The 17,520-nt window shown below is 38.2% G+C and overlaps 1 protein-coding gene across 3 annotated transcripts in view; it reads right to left on the reverse strand.

Annotated features, from left to right (window-relative positions):
- Positions 1-347: 347 nt before the first annotated feature.
- The window catches only part of LOC145583089 (putative polyribonucleotide nucleotidyltransferase 1, chloroplastic), a 32,472-nt gene continuing 15,299 nt past the window's right edge, over positions 348-17,520 (reverse strand). The window contains exons 13-25 of one of the 3 annotated variants that reach the window (XM_081640222.1): positions 14,547-14,639; positions 13,084-13,262; positions 12,731-12,914; positions 12,589-12,636; positions 12,363-12,435; positions 11,886-11,959; positions 11,697-11,804; positions 11,512-11,606; positions 10,216-10,279; positions 3,309-3,362; positions 3,198-3,239; positions 1,276-1,720; positions 348-907 (exon numbers count right to left, since the gene is read on the reverse strand). In XM_081640222.1, the coding sequence (XP_081496348.1) occupies positions 1,370-1,720; positions 3,198-3,239; positions 3,309-3,362; positions 10,216-10,279; positions 11,512-11,606; positions 11,697-11,804; positions 11,886-11,959; positions 12,363-12,435; positions 12,589-12,636; positions 12,731-12,914; positions 13,084-13,262; positions 14,547-14,639 (1,365 nt within the window). In that variant the 3' untranslated portion in view covers positions 348-907; positions 1,276-1,369. Of the gene's footprint in view, positions 958-1,275; positions 1,721-3,197; positions 3,240-3,308; positions 3,363-9,224; positions 9,402-10,215; positions 10,280-11,511; positions 11,607-11,696; positions 11,805-11,885; positions 11,960-12,362; positions 12,436-12,588; positions 12,637-12,730; positions 12,915-13,083; positions 13,263-14,546; positions 14,640-17,520 lie in introns of those variants that run through there. The other 2 variants (XM_081640223.1, XM_081640225.1) reach the window with 2 other exon arrangements.

The following is a 17,520-nucleotide window of genomic DNA, read 5'->3' on the forward strand; positions in this document are numbered from 1 at the left end:
AACATTTTTCAACATGCAAATCGATGAAAAAATTGAATAGGCTGCAATTTACAATTTATAACAATTTTTGGCTGCAATTTGCAATTTTTTTTTTAAATGACTGCAATTTGCAAATTTTCCTTAATAAACTTTATCTTACAAAAAACTTATAATGCATTAGATTACTCATATTAGTCTTTATAGTATGTAATCACGTATCTATAAGAAATTACACATTAAAATTAAATTCAAACCAACGACAAATTAAAAATTACTTTTTAAGGGGTTAAAGTTACCATAAAAATAATTACAGTTACGCTCAAACTGACCGTTTTACAATAAAATTAATGTACACTCGTACACAAGACTTACTCTAAAATATAATTAATTAACTAATGGTGATTAAATTTGAACTTATATACATTATTCCACAAATAGATCAATAAAAGATCAAGCCACTTTTGCAAATGGCTGAAATTTATAAAAAAAAAAAAAAATAAAATAAAATAAAATAATAATAATAATAATAATAATAATAATAATAATAATAATAATAATAATAATAATAATAATAATAATAATAATAATAATAATAATAATAATAATAATAATAATAATAATAAAAAATTAAAAAGAAAAAATTTGCAAATGGCTGAAGTGAAATTAAAATTGCGGAAAATTGATATGGTTAGGGCTACAGAGAAAAAGAAAATCTATTAGACAATCATTTTAGTCAATTACCAACTTCAAAGCTAGCATGCAGGTGCAAGATTTTGGGTTCAACCTCAGATCTCAGTCTTGCTGATGCAGTAAGTTGCATCCACTGGTCTTTTTGCCACAACCGAGTTCCTCGTCCCATCCATAAGTTGTGGCTTTGGAGGTAAGAAATCTAGCTTGTTTAAGCTGCAGAGTCCATTGCAAAGAGGTTCTGCCAAAAATTTATGGGAAGAAAATAATATACTTCGTAAATGATTCCTGCTGCAAAGAAAATAACGAACAGTATTTCACAGATTATGGAGATAGAACTCTCTGAGTAATGTTTTCTTGAACTAGTAGCTTTGCAAGTATTTTGCAGCACTTGACAATGTTATATAAATATATTTCAAATAAAATAGATATGCTTCCACGATTTTTTCTCATTTTGATATGAAAGACTGATATAAGTTCATTGATTAAACTTGTGTAAAGTAGCAAAGTAACCCCTCACGTATTCACGTAAACCTTAGTTAACAACCCTCTTGGCCCAGCATACTATAAATAAATATCAATAAGTTAATGAAGAAAACAATCCCATACCTTGCCTCAGGTTAGCACAAAGATGCTTGAGTTTTGATTTGTGTTATGAGCAAAGGATTGTTTGAAGATGAATGTAGACTGCCGTGTTATTCAACTATCCAATTTTAGCCTCATTATTTACCACAGTGCTATCACTATCATTAGGAGCATTGCTCGTAGCTTTGTTGCCCTTCTTAAGCCTATCTTTGTTGATGTATGGAACATCTTTAACAACCTTCCCAGGAGGGTAAACATCCTGTGTTTTTTCCTTTGACGTGGGCTTTGAAGCATTTACTTTGACTTTTGTCAGTTCAACATTCTTAGGAGCACTCTTGGCAGCAGAATCTTGAGAGCCAGAACTTTCTTTGGGCAAAGTAGTAGGTCGCACCTTTGTGCTTGGTACCAATGGATCCGTATCAGGAATTAAAGCGCGGCGACTAAGGCGAAGCTGCCCCTTCTCATTCACCTACACAATGTAGAGAAATTTCCATTCAGTCCATTATAGCTTCACCTGAATTTGTCACCCGAAGACCGTATATTTTAAGCAAATCTAGCGTAAGTTGGGGATTGCCTCAGTATGGCAGACCGATTCATAATTCTGCCATTTGTTATGGAACCATCAGCTAGCTATTTACACAATTTTGAGACTTAATACTATCATTAAAAGCACTCGGACAATAAAATCATTCTTTCCACATCCGATAATAATTTTGATGGAAATTTCTCTTGGGTAGTCATTAATTATTAAGCTCTCATAAGAAGCAGGTACGTTGACATTTCAATGGAAGGATAAAGTACACCAAAACAAGTTAGAACAGAAGATTAACGCAGAGTATACATTGAAGATAGCCAAGCATTTATTGTTTAATATATAAACTAAAAATTAGGGATATCATTCCCTTCACTGGTGTTCTAAGGTTAGTCATTTTACAGACAAGTTATTCGCTTGTCTCTGGTTCATGTTTCCAAAAGGTTTAATAATTGACGACATTATTACATCCGTTTTGTTTTCCTTAAAAATATCTCTAGTAGCAGTTGCAATTTCTAAATACTCAACTTCCCAAATAGCTAAATATATGTTTGGGAAATTAACAATGGTATCCCTATATTTTGGGCTTTTCCCTTTGGTAGCCAAATTTAAATCTGAATGTCAACGATAACCTACAGTTTTGGTTCTACTTGAAAATGAGGCATTAATAACCATTTTCCTATATAAATAATTATTAAATGGGTTATTTTGAACTAATCAAGGTTTTCAGTGTCTAAAACGACATAATTATTAAAATATATATATATAAAAAAATTACCTTTGCCAAAAAAAAAAAAAAAAAAAAAAAAATCTGAAATGAACTAGGATATTGATGTGAGACAAAAACAAAACAGTTTTTCAAAGGGATCTTATGTCATTCGAGAATAAAAGAACCTTCACCAGTTTGAAAAAAGTCATTTTTACAATTGTTTATGACAAAAAATGGTCATTATTGCCACATTCTCGAGAATAACCAAAAACACAGGATTAAAATTTAGTTTAGTTATCAAAAAGAACTTCAAAATTTAGGGCTACCGTTGAGAAATCCCCATCCATTTTTTTTTACCCTTGCAAAACATGTGCTACAAATTACATATACTCAGTTTTAAAGGATAATATGTATAAGCATGTGGTATTACAGTAAACTATTAATCTTTAACTTTCAATGTTGCTGGATTCAGCTAGTCAAAGTGCCAGACACAACGCAGGTTACTTCAGCACCAGCCAAATAATTAAAACCAACATATGAAACACATTTTATTCATGCCATACTTCAGTGTCAAGACTGTCGACTGCTTTTTTAATCTTATCCGCTTATCAAATTTTAGCAAAAAAGAACAATCAGTATCAGTAAGAGTATCTAACAACATTGATGAGGAATCTGAGATTTGGAAGGTTGTAAGGGAGTACAAACCTCAACAAGTTTGACATCAACCCGGTCTCCAACTTTAAATGCCTGCAAATGACCACTAGCATGTAAGACTTTCAAAGCACAACTTCATTGAGAAATTTACTCAGCACTTACATCTTCAGCTTTAGCGAGATAACTGGGACTCAATTCACTTATGTGGCAAAGCCCCTGAAGAGAAAGTAAGCTCATCACCATAACATAATATACAGATTATAGTATTAAATAAGAAATTAATGTCAAAATTTTAGACTATGTTGCTGACTCAGAATAAAAAGTATTGATAATCAGCCAATTATGTCTAACATAGATTTTTTCTCTTTTTTTTTTTTTTTTTTTTTTTTGATGTGAATAAAAAGCTCATAATGACTTTGAAAATAGGAAAATTTGTCAAAGCAGACCTTTTCAATACCACTTTTAGCGAGAAACAACCTTCAACTTCAGACCTTAAACCAAACCTTACCTTGCTTTCCAGAATTGATCGGCCATTTTCTGGCATTGGCCCACACATGCTTAACACATGACCTTTATAGCTACTATTTAACACCCTATCTTCCTCTTATCTCCCTTCATATCCTTCACTCATTTCTCCATTAATTGCCAATGCACCAAACCTTTAATAATTTAAATACTTATAATTTAATCGCTCATTGCATATTGGAAATTTAATTCAAGTGTAAACTTCAATCTAATTCTCAATCTCCTCTCAAAGTTGATACCAAACATAATTTTTTTGCATTACTCTTTCCCCTTCCCAATTTATCATGCTCTTCACCTTACACTCTTTGATTCCCCACTAATTCTCAATGGGGTTGTAACGTTTTACTTGTACTCTACTGTAATATTGAAACTAATAAGCAATAAAGATGATATTTTTAGGGAAGTGGGCAGCTATTTCATTGATTAAAGCTTGAATCTTGCAAACAAGGTGGCTTGAGGCCACGACTCTCCTATAGTACCTTTAGGGCACAATGCTCTATTCTCTAAAGATTACTAATTACCAGCTACCTAGCACACTCCCACTCCCCCTTTACTTATATGTACACAATCTGCCAAAAAAGCAAGATGACAAAATTAGTTGCAGCTGTCATTCTTAGAGAGGGCTCTGCCAGCAATCATTAGCTTGATTTGGTGGCTCCCCTGCTGGGCCTTGCTGCTGCTGCCCCTTCTTCCTTCTGCGCTCATAAGTGATCCAATCCTTGTTGTGCTTGCTACCCACGGCATTCGTTGCATCTCCCCCCCCTACAGGAGTCACCTTGTCCTCAAGGTGAAAAGATGGAAATCGCTCTTGTATGATGGCAGCCACTTCCCAAGTTGCCTCAATTAGGGGCAGTCCTTGCCACTTAATTAAGACTTCCAAGGCATCTGGGTTGTTCTCAGCAGCCCTTAGATCCAGCACACTCTCAGGTTCTGCCCTGAGTTCCAGCTCTTCAGTCAGTTGGGTGGGTATGGTGGGGTTTACAGGTTGAGCTCCTACTGCGCGTTTGAGTTGAGAAATATGGAACACGGGGTGGATCTTGCAAGTTGCTGGCAGCTCCAGCTTGTAAGCCACTTGACCAATGCGTTGGAGCACCTTGAAGGGACCATAGAAACGAGGGGCTAACTTTTCATTTGGTCTCCTTGCTAAGGATTTTTGCCGATAAGGTTGCAATTTCAGGTAGACAAAGTCCCCTACTTGAAATTCCTCCTCCCTCCTCCGCAAATCTGCATTGTGTTTCATCCTTTGTTGTGCCCGAACCAAATTCATGTGCAAGTCATCCAAAACCCAATCTCTTTCCTGCAGCCACTCTTCCAACCTATCCACAGGCGTTTGTCCCTTTCCCACCTTGATTAATCTAGGTGGATCCTTCCCATACACCACCCGAAATGGTGTAAATCCAGTAGAGGCATGATAAGCTGTGTTGTAGGCATATTCCGCCCAATGCAGCCACTTACTCCAAGATTTAGGCTTACCATTAACAAAGCAACGGAGGTATGTTTCCAAGGTCTTGTTGACAACCTCGGTTTGGCCGTCGGTTTGAGGGTGATATGCGGTGCTTCTCTTGAGGTCCGTTCCTTGCAACCTAAATAACTCTTTCCAAAACACACTCATAAAGATTCGATCCCTATCCGACACAATTGAGTTTGGCATCCCATGTAGCCTTACAACTTCCTTAGTGAACACCTCCGCAATGGTTAAGGCACTATAGGGGTGTTTCAACCCAATGAAGTGCGCATATTTGGACAGCCTATCAACTACTACTAACACCAAGTCTACCCCCTTAGAATTGGGCAGCCCTTCGACAAAGTCCATTGAGATGTCCTCCCAAATACTCTCGGGAATAGGTAAGGGTTGTAATAACCCCGCCGGTTGCAATTGAGAGTGTTTGGCTTGTTGGCAAGTAGCACATTGCTTGACATGCGATCCCACAGCTTTACGCATCCCAAACCAATACCATTCGGCAGCCAACCTTAGGTAAGTTTTTGTTTCACCTTGGTGTCCCCCCACCGGACTATCATGGTATTCGAACAAAAGCTTGGAAACTAATGGTGACTCCCTTGGAATTACTACTCTTCCCTTAAAGAGTAGCTTGCTGTCCTCGAGTGTGAATCCCTCACGAACTCCCTGCCCTGCTGCCAAGTCTGCCATAATTTTGCCGAGGTCTTTATCAGCTCTCACCTCCTTCTCTAGCCCATCCCAATCAATCCTTGAAACTGAAACCATAGCTGCCAACTCTCCAGCACTCCCACCTCTACGGGACAGAGCATCCGCCACTCTATTGCTTGCACCGGGCTTGAATTGGATCTCGAAATCGAAGCCCAATAACTTCCGGACCCATTTTTGGTACTCTCCATTCACTTCCCTTTGCTCCATCACATACTTTAAACTCTGTTGGTCCGTTCTTACCACGAAGTGACGCCCAAGTAAATAATGTCGCCACTTAACCACGGCCAAGCAAATTGCCATTAATTCCTTCTCATATATGGCCTTTGCTTGTGACCTTGGGCCTAGTAATTTGCTAAAGAAAGCTATAGGCCTCGATTCTTGCATCAAGATAGCCCCCAGCTCAAAGCCCGAAGCGTCTGCTTCAATTACAAATTTTTTGCTGAAAATTGGCATCGCCAGAACAGGGGCTGACGTCATGGCTCCCTTCAGCCGCTCAAAGGCTGCCGTAGCCTCCGATGTCCACCCAAAATTGTCCTTTCGTAGCTGCTCTGTTAATGGCCTTGCGATTTGGGCGTATCCCTTAATAAACTTCCGATAATAGCCGGTCAATCCCAGAAAACCGCGCAACTCCTTCAAGTTTTGCGGAATTGGCCAGTCAGCCATGGCCTTCACCTTCTCCGAATCAACTGCCACCCCCTCTTGCGACACCACATGCCCCAAGTATGCCACCCTTGACTGACCGAATTCGCATTTCTTGAAATTAGCCACCAAGCAATGCTCTTGCAATTTGGATAGCACTACTCTCATGTGTTCCACGTGGCTCTCTCTATCGGGGCTATAGATGAGGATGTCATCAAAAAACACGAGCACAAACTTTCTCAAAAACGGTCGGAACACCTCATTCATGAGGGCTTGGAAGGTGGCCGGTGCATTCGTGAGGCCAAATGGCATGACCAAAAATTCGTAATGGCCTTCGTGGGTATGAAAGGCCGTTTTGTGCGTGTCCTCTTCTCGTACCAAAATCTGATGATACCCCGACTTGAGGTCGAGTTTAGAGAAAATTGCTGCCCCATGGAGTTCGTCGAGTAATTCGTCGATGATTGGAATGGGATATTTATCGGGGATTGTTTCCCGGTTTAAAGCCCGATAGTCCACGCAGAACCTCCAAGACCCGTCCTTCTTCTTGACCAACAAAACCGGGCTAGAAAATGGGCTGACCGACGGCTTAATGATACCCGCCTCAAGCATCTCCTTAATCAATCTCTCAACTTCATCCTTCTGGCTGTGGGTATCGGTATGGCCTTACGCTCACTGGGTTGCTCCCCTCCCTTAATACAATAGCATGTTCGTGCCCCCTTTTTGGTGGAAGTCCTTTGGGAGGTGAAAAGACCCCATGAAACTGCTCTAGGATGCTAGTTAACCACTCAGGCACGGTGGTTTCTCCCCCTGCTTCCTTTTCCACCGCCTCCACTCGGTTTATTTCCAGCCACAGCCCTCCACCCTCGTGGCGCAAGGTGCGGAGCATCGCCTTGAGAGTGATCTTGGAGCGTTCCAAGGCTGGGTCTTCCAATTATGAACCACCGGTCCTAGTTTCTCCAACCACTCGATCCCTAAGATCAAGTCGACGTTGCCTAATCGGAGCGGAAGGAAGTTATCCACCACCACGAACCCCTCTTTGAGAACAACCCTCACTCCCTTACATCTCCCCTTTCCCACAATAATGTCTCCGTTTCCCAGAGACACACTAAACTCCCTGTCGCCCTCCACCGGCACTCCTGCTTCCGCCACCAAGTCATCGGAAATAAAGTTATGGGTGGCCCCCGGATCCACCAATATTACCACCGGAGTTGGCCCCACCCTGCCTTCGAGTTTCATGGTTCGCGGCGTAGACGCCCCTGGCGCCAGTTCATCGTCGCTGGAGTCGGTTTCCGGCGGTTTAGAAGGTCCGGCGCCTTCGTCTCCTCCTCCCCCGAGCAACAAAACACTCATCTCCCTATTCTTACACCGGTGTCCGACACTCCAGCGCTCATAGGAACGAAAGCACAGACCTTTCGCCTTCCTTTCCTGGTGTTCCGCGTCAGTCAACCGCCGCGGTTCGTTAGATCGGCCTGAGACGGTGCTGGTGGTCTTCGGGAAGTTTACTGAGGCTTGGGATACAGAGGGGGCCCTGGGCCATCCCTTGAATGACGAAGCCTGCTGAGTTGGGGTGCCATATGTGCTAATGAGACCCGACCCAGATGCGATTTTGGATCCAGATGATCCAGATCCACTTGCTATTGCTTTACCCGACCCGAAGTAATTGGGTGCCTTCCTTTGCCCGCCTACCCGATTCCTTTCTTCAACCCGACCCGCAATCTCCATGGCCTGTTCTAGGTTGAAAGGGTTCATTAGTCTAACATCGGCCTTAATATCATCCTTGAGCCCATTTATAAAATGGCCCATCACGCTTACGATAATCGAACACGGTGGTTTCTTGGCTTGCAGCCAACCACTGTTCATGGAGGCTTCCGGCGTGAGTCGGACGGAACTGCCGCAAAACCCTCGCTTTCAGGCTATCCCAGTTCGGAATAGGTCGCCTGCGATTTTCCCATTGGAACCACCTCAGGGCATCACCCTCTAAGGCGGAGACGGCGGCTTGTAACTTCTGCTCCTCCGTGAGGTTGTAGTGTTGGTAATATTTCTCGCCCTTAAGTATCCATCCGTCAGGGTCGACGCCTTCAAAGAGCGGCATGTCTAATTTCCGTGGCTTCCACCGATTGTCGCCGCCGCCGTGCACCTCACCCCAGTTGCGCACCGTAAAGTTTGTACCTTGCCCTTGTTCATGATTTCTTTGACTCACCAAGGTTCGCAGCTCCTCGAAGAACTGAGCTTGAGTGGTGGTATTCACCGTCATCTGAGCTTCTTGCTGTTGTCGGAACAACTCGAATCGATTATCGAGCCGTTGAACCGCCTCCTCCATCGACTTCTTGAGGGTCTCTTCTTGAGTCTTCATTGCTGTCTCTATTGTCTTGGGTTCGAACCTCCGCCATTTGGTCTTCCAAAGCTTCGCATCTCTGAGTCGCATAAGTAACCATTTTTGAATTTTTTTTTTTTTTTTTTTTTTAATACGGGAAGAAGGTGGTTGCCAGAGCCGGAGGTCGCAGGACCGCCGGCTCTGATACCACTTGTAACGTTTTACTTGTACTCTACTGTAATATTGAAACTAATAAGCAATAAAGATGATATTTTTAGGGAAGTGGGCAGCTATTTCATTGATTAAAGCTTGAATCTTGCAAACAAGGTGGCTTGAGGCCACGACTCTCCTATAGTACCTTTAGGGCACAATGCTCTATTCTCTAAAGATTACTAATTACCAGCTACCTAGCACACTCCCACTCCCCCTTTACTTATATGTACACAATCTGCCAAAAAAGCAAGATGACAAAATTAGTTGCAGCTGTCATTCTTAGAGAGGGCTCTGCCAGCAATCATTAGCTTGATTTGGTGGCTCCCCTGCTGGGCCTTGCTGCTGCTGCCCCTTCTTCCTTCTGCGCTCATAAGTGATCCAATCCTTGTTGTGCTTGCTACCCACGGCATTCGTTGCAGGGGTATTTTTTTTTTATCAGCAAACATATATAGCAAATTGCAAAAAATAATAAATCAAAATCAGGAAAAAAAAATATATACAACCATTAATTTACATGAGAATTAAGAAAGGGGGAGGGAGTTGGTGTCTTATTTTGTGGAAAAAAGGACAATCATGTTTCAAGCCAAGATGGATTAAAGCCAAGGTATCCACAAAAAATGGAAGTTGCTTCCCATCAACTCATTGCTTTCCTTTCTTTTAATTCATTAAATAATTGGGGGCAAAAACCCTAATTTTCAATACAAGTATCAATTGCAAAAACTTAGAGAATTTGGAGATGAAAACTGCATTACCTTTACTGAATTGGGTTGAATTAAGATGGGAACATTTAAAATGAAAGGTTAAATGGAAGAATTAAGTGAATTTGGATTTTGGACCTTCAAAGTTCCATTAAAGAGAGAGAAATGGAAGCATGAGAGAACGAGGTGTAAATAGAGGAAACAAGACTCAAGTGACCGTCACATGGAAGTCAATGCAAGTAATTCGTTGGTCAACATCGGAAAGTAAGGTAAGGTTGTTTTTCACCAAAAAAAAAAAAAAAAAAAAAAAAAAAAAAAAAAGGTTTAAGGTTTGAAGTTGCTAGAAAAATTTTAAAAGGTTGTTTCTCGCAAAAATTGATATTTAAAAGGTCTGCTTTGACGAATTTTCCTTGTAAATCTGATGAATTTTGCACTAGTAGGAACATTAACAGCAGACACCAGACAAAAGTAACAAATCAAATGATCGAAACATAATGCACCAAAGCAAATCACCTCACGTCCTGGAGCAATCTCAACAAAAACACCATAAGGAGCAATTGATTTGATTTCCCGATTCCTGGAAAGGAGGATAACAGCCAGTGGTCAGTTGTCTTCTAGAGTTTAAATACTGTTAAAATAAAATAAAATAACAATAAAGATAATAAATATAATTATAAATAAATTATTTAATAATTTTTTTTATAAAAAATAAAAAAATAAAAACCCTAGCCATGTCTAATATAAATCTTTTAATAATGTAAGAGATAATGACGGGGAGAATTTTATGAGTATGATTACCTTATAACAACTTCCTTATAAACAATAAGTACACTTGAGCGGATAAACCAAAAGACCACCCTACCCAATTTTCACAAATTCTATATTTTTGGATGAGAGCTAAATCCTAATTAATTATTTTTTTCTCCACCAATTGCAAACAGCAGAAGTTCTCCCTCCATCAATAACTGTTTCACAAATCACTATTACCTTATGCTGTCACAAAATAATTGGCGACTTTCCTAATAACTTAGACACTATTCTTCTCACCTTTTTTTTTTTTTTTTTTTTTACTTTATCTCAGATCTAATAAATTCATATACATTCATGGTTGAGTTCAAGGTTAAGTCCAAGATTATTAAAGTTAACTAAATTAAAATAAGTGAAATTCAGGTGAAGAAAAAACACTACTTTAATCCCATTGAATAAAGTTAGAGAACTCTTCTACCAAACGATAATTTATTAAGACAGAAATGACTTTCTGCTAAGTATAAAAGTGACCTTAACCTGTCCCAAGTCTCATAGCAGTTTTGATACTTTATCATGATGCACAGTTTCTAGGCAATAATTTAATTGAATGTGAGAGAGTGTAAGACCTAATTAAATTTATAATGGCACCATTTATCACATTATATAATTACATTTTATAGTTTGAAAATGAGATGGATTAATAATGGCACCTTTCCCAGCTTAGAATTTTAAAAATTAAACTGGACATATGAGAAGGGAAAGTATAAAAATTATATGGGATGACTGAAAATTTTCAGTCACATGGTAGAATTTGCTGCTAAATTACTTCAAAAAGGACAAAACTTGTCAGCCATATATAACAAATTCCCTTTTCTACTGAAAATTCCAAACGTAATATCACCTAACTCTTATATGACTATGACTGGATCATGCAGTAAATTGAATAAGAATTCTTTGCTGTGTTTAAGGATGTAACAAAGACCAATACATTGATTTCCATGGGTTCAAAATTGACATGATAATCAACCAATATTAACAAGTTTTCCTCTGAATACAACAAACCTGTAAATATCCCCAATGGTGGGAACCATTGTCAAATTACCGATCATGACCTTAGATTTCTCAAGGCTCTCCAAGTCCTTTGCAGTAATTTTTACCTGCAACCATCAGTTAAGTCAGTAATTAATTGGATTCAGCCTTGGTGAGCAGACACACAGACATAAATGGAAATATAAACATGCGCTTACTGTTCCATCATCTTGTGTGTCTATTGTTTCAACTCCAGTTTCTTCAATAATGTTCCTCACTGTTTTTCCTCCACTACCAATGATAAGATTAACCTTCTCTGGCCTCACCTATAGTATATCAAAAACAAGATTATGACAATTATGTAACATAACAGACAAAACCAATGTAAAATGTAAGAGACTGCTTACTTTCATGACATGGATTAGTGGAGCATATCTAGAAAGCTGTTTAGATGGAGGTGGCAAGCATTTAGACATCTCAGCTGAAGAAAAAGACAAACTAGATCACAATCATAGCAAAGAAGCATTTAACAAAAAAAGGTAGCACAAAATATACTGGAGTTCTAATAAACAATGATAACATCTGAAAATGGTCAAATTGCTCTGCATCCCATTGAAATATTAAGAACATGTTACAGTATATCTAATTTGACATTTAAAAAAAAAAAAAATTAAAAAAAAATAATAATAATAATTGCATGCTTTGCAATGCGGCTTAGATTTGATCTCATCTTCTTTAAGATTAAATTCTTTATCTTTTAACCAACACTTCAGCTCATTGGTGTACAGGTTTGTAGATAATTTCCTAATAATGAAGAATAAAAAGCACAGCAACAGAAGTCTCATATACAACATTACATCTCAGCATTCTAAACAAACGTATACCTAGAATAACCTTCCGCCCATCTCTAGCCTGCAGAAGTGCCTGTTTCATAACAGGTAATGTTATGCCTCCAACCTGAAATTAGCAGAAGAAAAGTTCATCCTTAGGAAATGTTTGGCACAGTATCTGACAAACTTTCAATCGAGGAAACAAACATGACAATTATTTGCTCTGTATAGATGGAATGAATATTTTTTCGCTGTATAGACAGAATGAATAAATGTTAACCTTGATGTCCATTTGGAATGCTGTAATGCAATCATCATTTCCAGCAACCTACAGCAGCGAAATTAGTTCCATAATAGCACACATGATGCATGCATCATAGTGTTACAAATTGTTGTAAAAAAAGATTACTTTCTGACTTCACCTTGAAGTCCATATCTCCAGAGGCATCTTCAGATCCTGTTATATCTGATAAAATGAGGGGAGTTCCATCACCTCCAAATTCTTTTGTATCTAAAACCATGCCCATAGCAATCCCTGCAATTGGACACTTTACTGGAACCCCAGCATCTTGTAGTGCCAAAGATCCGCCACAAACAGACGCCATGCTTCAAAAAGCAACATAAAATATTAAAATACACTCAATACAGGTATCTAGTTGAACAGAAACCAAACTGCTGGAACATATAAAGGAATACTGATTGAATAATCATCTATATGCTCATGAATGCACTCTTTACTATAACATACCACCATAACCTTAAAAAGAATATTTACCTTGAAGAACCATTGCTCTCAGTGATATTACTCTCAACACGTATTGTATATGGAAATTCACCATCTGAGGGTAGGATAGGTTCAAGAGCTCTCTCTGCAAGTGTTCCATGACCAATTTCTCTCCTACTAGGAGCTCCTACTCGTCCAGCTTCTCCAACACATGATGGGGGGAAAGAGTACTACAAAGAAAACCATACAGCACAAGATCAGTGACACTCGAGTACTGCATCCCTATATCAAACTCCAAAGGAAGTGAAGGCAAATGACAGTTGAAATTTTGACTAGCTGCAATACATGTTACAAATAAGTGGTAATAATTAACAATGCACATAACATTTCCACGCCATAATATTGCTTGGAAATTTCTAATGGTTGCATTTACCATTGTACAATTAGATTTAGGTCTGTTCTCTTCACCTTATTGGACCCGAACTTATCTGAACTTAATAAAGCTGTTTGAACTTATTAGAACTCATTAGACCTTACGACCTTACCCAAATTATTGGAACTTATTAGACTTTATTCAACTCATTGGGACTTATTAATATAGTATTACTATTGCTATTACTATTACTATGGAGTTAATAAACTTGATAACTATTACTATTACTATTACTATTACTATTACTATCACTATCACTGATTAGTGATTACTATAACTGCTATTACTATGGAGTTATTATACCTGATAACTATTACTATTACTATCACTATTACTGATTAGTGATTCAATTTGATGATGGCAACGATGTTTGATTGTTAAAGACTACTTATGTTTAAGGCTTCTTTTTGGATGTTAGAGACTGCTTATGTTCAATAAATTTTTTTTTGTCAAGGTTGTCATGACTATGGATGTTAGACACTACTTTGAAAACTTAACTTCTTAACAAATGTCGACATTATTAGGTTTCTTGTCCCTATTTTTTCAATATTTAGCTTGTAGAATGGACGAATCGTTGGTCGAAATTGCGTGAAGTAAATGGCCATGCATGAGCTAAGAAGGTTGTTTACAAGCATCGATCGAATACCATTGCATGTTGGAGGTGAACCTGATTTTCATTGGTACATAGGTTATTGAATGGTCACCGACAATTGAGCAAAGAACAATTAAGGGTTGATAAGCACATAATCATCAATCTTGTGAATGCTCATGGAAAAACAACTAATCTCATATGGGAGGTTTGTGCTTGGTGCAGAGACGCTGACATATGTTTATACATCCCAGCAAAAGCAAAATTATATCATGATGCAGCTCATCAACATCAACACTAAATCTCTCCGAATACATTTTCAATAACACTAAATTTGTTTGAGCTTAATACTGTTATTTAGACACCTATGCACTAAGACAGCAGCATTATAAACTGCCTTGTTCCCCACAACTTCCCCTGAAATACTTGCTCATCCATTTAAAAAAGTTCTAGTAAAACTACCAGAAGTAATAAGGAATATATAATATTTACCTGAAGGTAAAATCTCTTTGATTCATCATCACCCTCTAGACTGTCTATTCTTTGTGCCATTTGTTTGTCACCAAGGGTCACAACTGCCAGAGCCTGCACAACAGATCATTTTGTTGAGGTATAAATACAAAATTCTGATAATACGGACAGGGATTAAAGTAACAACTTCCACAGAATACATGTGGTAATACATGATGAAAACCAATATGCTACCTTTAATATTCAAATTAACGTCTCAGACAATGAAATGATTGGTATGTTCTAGACTTCAGAAGCGATGAATGTGACAGAAGTATTCTGATAAGTGACAGCTTTATAAAATTATACGAAGTACATCTAAAGAAGACACAAACAAAGTGCAAAGTAAGAAAGATCATGCAGCTGCAGCAGCAGATTACAAAGATCTAATGTCTTATGTCAAGGAAATCAAACTTTCACACTGAAACAAAAACGCTTAGTTGGTAGGAAAGACAACAGTAACAATCCTAAAAAGTCCTGCGAATGAGAAGTGCACAACACTAAAGCCTATTAGTTGAACCTAGAGGAATACTTTTCCCAAGAAACTCACAAATATTTACTGAGGCATTAAAATACTAGATATAATTTCAGGGAGGTCAATTTCCTTTGTCATAGTAAAAGTTGTATGCAAAGCAATATGATATGATAGTAGTAACTTGAAGTTGGCATTAGTAACACATAAATGTTATAACAATAATATTGATATGTGTAGTAGCATAGTTAACTGTGATAACAATTAGGAAAATTTGTCAAAAAGCACCAAAAATAAAATAAAATAAAATAAAATAAAAAAGTAAGCCGGCACATTATTCTGTTTTTTTTTTTTTTTTTTTTTTTTTTTTTTTTTTTTTTTTTTTTTTTTTTTTTTTTTTTTTTTTTGTGGATTATCACCTTACAGCCGGCATTGAATTCCTTTTACCGGTGTTGGCCACCAACATGCTATGCTCGTGACCACTAAATTCGCCCATTTTAACTACACCAGTACAGTACAACACCACCTGACCCACCAATGCCGCCCCATCAAACGTCTCCAAAACCACCCAACTACCTCAAAACTACACAAATACTTCCACATTCAATCACCCACTGCCAAAAACCCACCCTAACTCCCTCTAAACCACTCAACCACCTCCATAACAACCCACCTACTACCCCCAAAAGCACCCCAATAAAGAACCCTAACCTCCCCAAAAGCCACTTCATTTCCTTTGAAATCAAGTCCACCCACTCCATTAAACATCTAAAAAGAAAAGTAGCTTCCATTGTGCACCACTCTAAGGTTAAATCAAATTAGTACTTCAAACAAAGATACTCTTTTTCATAGTGTTCATACTCAAATGACACTGTCACCCATTTTATAAAATATGGCTAAGCAATTAGGTACCTTTTTGTTACAGCTTTGGATATATCCTTTGTTATAATAAAAAAGGATGCAAAGCCTCCAACAATTGGTATCTTAACAGTCTGTTGAATATCAGAAAGGAACCTAATTGACCAAAGAAAGCCTTCCTTTTTTAAGACACATCCACACATATATAACTGTATCTGAAATTTATTATGCCTTATTGCCCTTCTGCTAGTCAACTTACTATAAATCCTTTTCAATTTTTCCTTCATACTATGACAGCAGAGAGCTACGCTTTGTTATACTGAGTTCCCAAAGACTAATGTTCATCATACTGATCTCACTGAAAGGAAATTCTAGAACATTTGCCGTATTCTCAAGAACTTTACTTCCTTAACAAGCACTCTTTCCTCTGCATTAATACAAATAACCTGATCTAATTCCCGTGCCTTACACCCCCTACTTCTGGCTAACTTTAATACATAGCTCACTCCTTTTGTATCCAACTGTTTGAAAAAGGCCCCATATGGCTTCTTTGCCATATTTTTTAGGAAAAATTCAAATGAATAATCTAAACTATGACCATTCTTCCAATATTAATCCCAACTACATGTTATTCTATAATAATCCAAACTATAAAGGGTGTCTTCTCATAATAATCCATGACTTGATGAAGTTGGTTGAACAAGTCATTTGGGCCAAGTGTCTTGTAATTAGTGGTTCCCATTTTTTAATTTTTAAAAAAGACTTTACTGAACACAATACTCCTTTCCTCTCTCCTCCCCTTGCACCAATCCCTACAATAACCACCGCAAGATCACCACCACAGCCAGACCACCTGCTCCTACACCACAGTCAGATCTTCATTAAGACAATTACCAAAGTGTCCCTGCCGCATCCTCCACCAATGCACCACTCTTCGCAGCAATTGCAATAGCAGGGGTAGTTGTATTTCGCAGTCAGATTCTTTAGATGGTCTTAATTTTTTGGTGGTAATTGATCAAGGTAGTCTCAGATGTTTGTTTACCGATGTATATGGCTGCATTTGTTATAATTGTGGAGTCGATGACAAATGCACCAATCCAATCATGCAATGTAATTTGATTAATCAGTGCGTGACTAGATTAGTTTAAAGGTGCATCGATAAGCGCATTTATAAATGTAGTCATAATTTCCAGATTGAGAGATGTTGCTGCAAGCCTATGACTCTAACTCTCTGAGCATGGAATTATGGAAAGTGGATGACAAATGCAGCAATTTTGCGAAGGGGTTGGGTTATGGTGCTTGGTGATGGCAGTGGTAGTTGGGCAAGGTATTATTCGTTGATGATGGTGGTTAGGGTTGGGTTATGGTAGGTGAGGGATAGTGGCTAGGGTGGAAGCATGAGAGGAGCTTGGCTTGGATGGTGATCAAGAGAGATAGGAAGGTAATAATAAAAAAAAAATATATTAAAAACTCCATTTTTTCCTCTTCTTTCTCAATAAAACCCCTAAACACCATCCGGCAAGCAAAACCTAAACCCATCAAACATCAACCACAACCACCAAGAGAGAGAGAGAGACCGTTCACACAAATTAGGATTTTTGACAACTGAATTTAATAACAAAAACA

Source organism: Chenopodium album, chromosome 15 (genome assembly GCF_948465745.1).
Source record: "Chenopodium album chromosome 15, dcCheAlbu1.1, whole genome shotgun sequence".
NCBI classification, from domain to species: Eukaryota; Viridiplantae; Streptophyta; class Magnoliopsida; order Caryophyllales; family Amaranthaceae; genus Chenopodium; species Chenopodium album.